The following is a 7,041-nucleotide window of genomic DNA, read 5'->3' as shown; positions in this document are numbered from 1 at the left end:
TGAAATGGCTGACAGCTGAGTCAGTGTAGTCCGCTGTGTTGGGTGAGAGGGGCCTGTAGGACACCATCCATCTGGGAAAATACAGTTCCGCTACTTCAACGATGATCCAAAGTCCTTCTCCTGACAACTGTCCGCGGTCTGCGTCCTGTTTGGAGCTAACACCAGCCACGTTCGTCCACGTACGATAATTCCAAACAAACCCGCGGGAGCAGATATACTCCCGAATGACATCACAATTAGAACTGTTCTCCTCCTGCTGACGTCATTTTGTGATCCACTTTATATGAAAGCGTCATCGTATAAAGTTCGGTTCCATTAGGGGTTCTCAGTCCTCTGCAGTCCGCTGACAACAAATGGCTATCTAATGGTTCGCGCGCGCGCGCGAATTCCTGACATTTGACCCTTCGCCAAACCCCGCCCACTTACGTACCGTTGCTACGTCTGTTAACGCTCCATTCTAGAACGGCATTTACGTCATTACAGTGGGTCCTTGATTTCAGACGGACAAAGGCCAAAAACTAATTCTAATCCGTCCAACGCCCTCTGACTGATAACTGCTAACAACTCGCGGAACAACTGTAGCTAAGGCCAAAGTTAGCCGCAGTTTGTGACTTCACATACGTTCAGGAAGTGATTTTTCTAAAAGGCAACCAGCAAAAAAAACTACAGTTTTTTCAACGGCCTTCTGGGTTTTCAAATATGACATCTTAATTGTCCTTTAGAGACATGAGTGTATTGTATGAGTGTATTTTTTATTTTAGTTCATTTTTATTTTTTTGCCACTAATCAAATCATTGAAAAATGAATGAAACATTATGGGAAATGCTTATTGGTTGCTGTGAGTTACAGTAGAGAGGATAGCAGTTTCATATGTGTGTGTTAGGCACGCTCTAAAAAACTCAGAATATGGATGATTATAGAATGTAAACTCCTCTTAGACTCATAAACTCAATAATGTTACAAAAATATTCAGCAATGGACAAAATAAAAATCTGTGAACTAAAATCTCTTTGAAGGTGTAAAGTATCTTTTTGTAAGATTAATCTTTTTCAAACTATTGGCCCATTATAACCCATTAATTATTTCAAATAATGTTTCTTTAACTGCTACAACTACTACTGCTGCTAAAATGAACTGTTGACAGAGTAACTCTGGAACTCTGCCTCCCTCTGGTGGCCAAAGTTATTCATTACACCCACAGTTTTATTTTACTGCAGAGAACATCTGTAGATACATAATCAGTTCATTTATTGTTGTTAATTAACTGTTGACAAATTGAGAAACTTTCACTGACAGTTTCATTAACAGGCAAAATGACACTTCAAATTCATTGAGTTTTCAAACCTGTGTTTATTGATCCACTGATGTGTCTGCTTGTGATTTCAAAAAGCAACTTTGATACAACACAGCCAGCATTTTACTTCAGAATAAAAATTTGTAGAAACACACACACTTGAGAAAATGCAACACACACACACACACACACAGGAACCTTCATTTTCAGCACAGGAGCCCAACACAAACACACACACACACACCCCTTAAATAGCAGCTTTTGTACAGCGAACACAAAAAAACTAAATAAATGTAAAATTAGAACATTAAAAAATTACAGCAACACAAATCACTGACCTTTAGGAAAAGTACATGATGTATTTACTCATTAAAGGGGAATTTCACTGAAACATGGCTTCTCTGCAACAAAAATACAGAAAATGTAATCATCTATTCTGCACCGAATGAAATGATGAAAAGGTACAAATTCTGGAGAGTCAGTTTCCTCTGCTGATATAAAACACTGAGGAATATTACAAATATTAGGAGAATCTGATCTAAGACGGTTCAATAATATATCACTTTATCATGATGGTACAGGAATGCCGACAATCCATGAAGTGAAATCATAACCAACACAATCGGAGCGTTTCCAGAGGTCGTAAAAAGAAGAACTCAACACACGACTGAAAAGGTGTCTTTGTTTTCAGTTGGAATGAATATTAACAGTAAATCTGAGACGTTTCAAACAGCACAGAGGAAATAAACACACACAAATTCACATTATGAAGACGTACAGCATGAAATCCAGACTGCAAATCACTAACTGCATTCAACTGAGAGAGACAGAAATAAAGAGGGGGCAAGTTCTCCCAATTCATCAGTCCTTTCACTGATATTCACAGGTTTGAACTCTGTATGTTGGTGACATGGTCTCCAGTGTATTTCATAGTTTGGATAAATGGTTCAAATTCTTGAGGCCACAGCTGATTTCTTACAAAGAAACAACCAGGTGTTTCAGAGCAACCAAAACGGAAAGAAAAGGCTTTAGAACCGCAGGTGGAACAGTACAACATCTCATCTCAACCTCAGCTCACCACGTTTCCAGAAGCTGCAGACTGTTTTTACTAAGAACTTAGTTTTTGATCCGGGTCCAGGCCGAGACCAGGACTCACAACTCCGTCTTCTGCCCAGACAGAGGCACCTGAGGCTGGATCTCCTCATCGGACGACACCCCTCCATCCGTCTTCTCCACCGTAACTTTGCTCTTTTTCTTCTTCTTCACCTTCTTCTCCTTCTTCTTCTTGGCTGCCTTCTCTCCATCCGAGCTGCCGTCTCCTCCCTCTCCTTCCTCCTCGCCCTTGCCCTTTCCCTTCTTCCCTCCCTTCTTCTTCTTCTGCTTCTTCTTCTTCTTGTCCTCGGCGATGGCTGCCTGCTCTCCCTTCTTCCTTGGCGTCCACTCCTCGTCCAGACAGGCTGGACGGAGAAATAAAAAGAGGAAACATAAGTGAAAGAATAAGAATGGAAGGAAAGGAAAAGAGAGAACAAAAGGAAAAGAAAGGAAGTGGTTACCTGTGTCCTGTCCTTTGAGAACATGTTTCTCACACAGGTAAGTGGTCAGATCTTCCTCTTGGTTTCCTTTGTACCAGTCCTCAATCACGTCCTCATACTGTTCCACCAACACATCACACTGACACACAAACACACCCGTCAGTACACGACACGAACAACCATTACAGTTACATAACAGCTGTCAGACAATGTTATGAAGCAAAGACGAGGTACACATATTAGTTGTGTCTTTAAATTAAAAACCAAGCTGCAGATCCTCAGGACAAAACACTGTGATTTCAAAGAGCAGCAGTGTTTGGTTGTGTCAGTGAAGGTTTCGGGGTTTTGGACGGACAGGGATCGTGACAGCACCTGTTTCTTGAGGTCGGCCACCTCTGCTGACGTCTCGTTCCACAGCTCGTAGGGGATGTCCATCACCACGTTCACGCCTTTACTCACCAAACCATGAAGGGTGGAGAAGGTCTCTGACATACCCTGCACACACACACACACACACACACAGATGTTTTAGCAGTGCAGTCATGTTCATGTCCAACACAAACGTTCTATAAATAAATCAAATCAGACAGAGTGTAAGTAGAAAGTGAAGTAAAAACAGACCCACTCTCTCAGACTGACCTTGGCAAAGCGGTTGCTGCCGGTTCTCTCCTTGTGCAGATTGTACTCCAGCAGCCTCTGACACACATTTTCTACAACCTCGATGAATCTGAGGTCTCTGCAGAGAAAGAGACGGAGAGAGAGTCAGTCAGTTCAGTCACGTCTGAATTACTCTGAATGTGGTTTTTGCTCTTTACAGATTCACTGCAGATTATGTTTCCTTCTCAGGCGACATGATAAACAAGTTTTCCTTTTAACAACATCAGATGTAACGTAGCTCCGCTGTAGCTGAATGTCCCCGGATATAAGGTAGCACGTTAGCACTCCTGGACCCAAAGTCAGTGGGTTTTTGGCTGAACTAAGGTCTAAGGTCTAACTTTCTAAGAAGAACTTGTAGAAGAGCTCAGAGCTAAATGAAATGACCAGTTGGAAGCTTAGTGGTGGAGACGTTGACGTCATGTGACCGTGGTGTAGTTGGTTTATAGCCTAACATTAGCTCTTTACCTCTGGAGGTTGGATTCAGGCTTCAAGCATCAGAACAGTGGTGTTGATTATCTGATCAACTAAAGGTTAAAGTATCATAAACTTGTGCTGGTCACAGTCCTGGGCTGCTGAGTGTTGTCAGCCAGTGTTAACTCGCCATAACATCAGTAGTTGGCCCATAAAAATACATCATCTCAGCCAGTCTATTATGTTGTGGCTGCCTACATTACCCACAATGCAAATGCAACTCAACCACAAACGGTTTGGTCAGAGACTCAAAGACACTCCAGACTCTCACAGGAAGTGTTCTGTTATCACAGCACCATCAGCAGCTCAACAGCTTCCCTGTTCTATAATAAGTTCCTCCACAGGAACTGAACCTGACCAAGTTCCTGTCCCCTGCTGCCTCTGATCCAGAATCAGCTCAACTGTGCTGTCTCTGCTGCTTCACTACACTGTGACGTCGTGTAAAACCACCACAAAATGAAGGCCATTCACAAACGAACACAACACACTTACGACTTGTTGTATATGATCGGCGGCGCCCCCTTCCCATCGATGAAGCGGTAGTTCCTGTCGATGACTTCTTTGGTCTTCCCCGTCTCAGTGAACGCTGACTTCATCTCAATACTGACAAACTTACAGACTGAGGAGACACACAAACCAAATTCTGTTTGTTTACGACACACATATCTGTACGTCAGCAGATAAATAAACTACAGCCGAAGGTGACGTCCTCACGTCTCATTTTCTGATACGCTGATGCATCACTTAAACGTAAAGTCTTTTTCCAGCTTCTCTGATATGACGATTAACTTTTCTTTGCTGCATTCTACAGTAAACTGAATATTTATTTCTGCAGGTTGGACTGTTACAAATAAACGATTCAAAGACATAACGCTGAGCAACATGAAAGTTTGGATAATTTTCTGACACTTAATGGTCCAAACAATTGATTAACCGAAACATAATCATATCTTCCAGCTTTAAGAGGTCAGCTGTAAAAACCTCTGATTTCAGAGCAGGATATTGATCCAGTAAGATGACTAAAGTAGAGCTGCAACGATTAATCGATTAGTCCTACAACAGAGAATTAATCACTCTGGGATTTAGGCATTTTACGGACCAAACAATTAACCGAGTAAACGAAGAAATAACTGGCAGATAACCCGGAAAAGAATCGTTTGTTGCAGCCGTGAGAAAAAGGCTGCAGTCCAACTTAAAAGCAGGAAATGTTACATTACTGATTTGTAACATTTGCAGTTTATAATGAGCCTCTTAGAAGATGAAAGCGCAAACGGTGGTTGCTGTCTATAAACAGACAGCCTCGGGCCTTTTCTCATTCAGGACCAACAGACAGTGAAGTTACAGTCACATTTATCCATTTCTCTCTCTCCTGTGAACCTCTGTGGACCTCACACCCTGTGTTTATAAAACCAAACGCTGCTAACTCGAGCCGTTACCTTCACATTTATTAGGGAGATGAACCCAATCATCGTCTCCTGCGTTCTTAGCTGCTCCCACCGACGAAAATATCAAGAAAAACGACAAATACGCCGCTAAAATCATATCGTCGGCTCTCGCTGAATCTTTATCTGACTTTAACTGTTGTTCTGTGGTTTTAAAACCCTGCGGAGAACCGTTATTTTTGCTCTTTTCACATCCTTCTCTGTCTCATCGCGGCTGGACCAGAGTTGCAGGTGCTCGACTTCCGCTTTGGGCGCGACGCACACCGCGCTCCGGGCCAATCAGAGAGGGAGAAGTGGCAGCGGCTGGACCAATGGGAGGCACGGGGAGGGTCAAAGAGGAGAAACAAAGTTAAGAGGTATCACTCCGAGCGTATTTTGAGATACAGTTCGCGCTCATCATAAATATGTTGAAATATCTAAATGTAAAAAGTTTTAAACAGGCACATGGCACAATAATCACCAGCTAAATCTAAAGTTAACATGATAATAACAACAGGAATAAAGAAGAAGAAGAAGAATTGCTCTGAAAAGAGAATATTGAGGAGAGGGTCCATTATATAGATGATCTTTGGCTTCAGTGTTACCTGCTCTTTTGCAATTTTCAGTCTCATCCAACAGAGGGAGCCATGCATACACCTAAAGCACAGTAAGATACCATAGTTATGCAACATCGATGCACATCAGCCTCATTTATCTGGGCGTATGAATCATTGAATCTCTAACAGCTTTATGGAGGCTGCCCTGTAGCTTTGCCATAACCTTTGACCCCTGACCTCCATGTGCATGAACATAATGGGTAAGACATAGGAATCAATTTATATTCTCATGAAGTTCACCACCCTGTGTGCATGTGCTATATTTTACCATCCATTCAGAGACATCAGTGGTGCACATGTGCTAACATTTGATTATTAATCCAGAGGTGATTATTTACCCAGGTGCAATGTGTGTGAAAGAGTGTTTATATGTGTGAAAAATAATCTCTATTCAACAATGACATTAATCATTAATATCTAAAAGACTCACAGCACAGAAACAATCAAGTAATTTCACCTCTAAAAACAAGATGAAGTTAACATGCTAACCAGTTAGCCCCGACCCATCTTGTAATAATATAAAGTTCTGGATTAAGGAGTGGTGATTGTTTTGAGTATTGATCGACAAAGTCAGCTCAGGTGTTCCTCTAGAAGCATTAAATTTCAGTCCTTTACTCGATGAGGATCATTTACACTTTTTTGTAAACCTCAGAGGACCCGAGTACGTTCCCTGAGGAACTCCTTCACACTCAGTTCATAAACTCCACTGAACTCCCCGACTCTCCTGCAGGACTTTTACTGATTTTTCTCTGTAGAGGAGCTCACACATGTGTGCGTGTGTGTCCTCAAAAAAATACAGTGTTTCTGTGTGCTTGAATGTATTTGACTGCATGTATGTGTGAGGAAGGGAGCGAGAGAGAGAAAAAAACGATGTGTTTCACAGCCAGATAAGAGCAGTTTCTCAGTAGTTCAATAATAGTCCAGTATTTCTGAGAGGTGCTTCAGTGTACTGCTGCCTGCCAAAAGGACAGCCAGCTTCTCATTCCACAGTACACACACACACATACAGATCGCTGTGTGTCTCATAGCAGAACTTGACACTGAGTTGG

At 42.1% G+C, this 7,041-nt stretch overlaps 1 protein-coding gene across 1 annotated transcript; it reads right to left on the bottom strand.

Annotated features, from left to right (window-relative positions):
- Nucleotides 1-1,330: 1,330 nt before the first annotated feature.
- On the bottom strand, nucleotides 1,331-5,648 carry cnpy3 (canopy FGF signaling regulator 3). Its single transcript, XM_018704804.2, has 6 exons — nucleotides 5,391-5,648; nucleotides 4,447-4,573; nucleotides 3,466-3,562; nucleotides 3,199-3,321; nucleotides 2,848-2,965; nucleotides 1,331-2,751 (listed from the first exon to the last, which is right to left on the bottom strand). Exons 1-6 carry the CDS (start codon nucleotides 5,494-5,496, stop codon nucleotides 2,447-2,449), a joined length of 876 nt encoding a protein of 291 aa, XP_018560320.1. The 5' UTR covers nucleotides 5,497-5,648; the 3' UTR covers nucleotides 1,331-2,446.
- Nucleotides 5,649-7,041: the final 1,393 nt, after the last annotated feature.

Source organism: Lates calcarifer, linkage group LG14, assembly GCF_001640805.2.
Source record: "Lates calcarifer isolate ASB-BC8 linkage group LG14, TLL_Latcal_v3, whole genome shotgun sequence".
Lineage (NCBI taxonomy): Eukaryota > Metazoa > Chordata > Actinopteri > Centropomidae > Lates > Lates calcarifer.
The sequence above is the reverse complement of the archived record's forward strand: the minus strand, read 5'-3'. Positions and strand labels throughout refer to the sequence as shown.

Excerpts from the sequence above, each read along its gene's own strand:
- cnpy3 (XM_018704804.2), bottom strand. The coding sequence starts at position 5,496 with ATGATTTTAGCGGCGTATTTGTCGTTTTTCTTGATATTTTCGTCGGTG. Across the intron at positions 4,574-5,390 it reads TCTCCCTAATAAATGTGAAG|TCTGTAAGTTTGTCAGTATT; the intron begins GTAACGGCTCGA and ends GTGTCTCCTCAG. Across the intron at positions 3,563-4,446 it reads CCGATCATATACAACAAGTC|AGACCTCAGATTCATCGAGG; the intron begins GTAAGTGTGTTG and ends CTTTCTCTGCAG.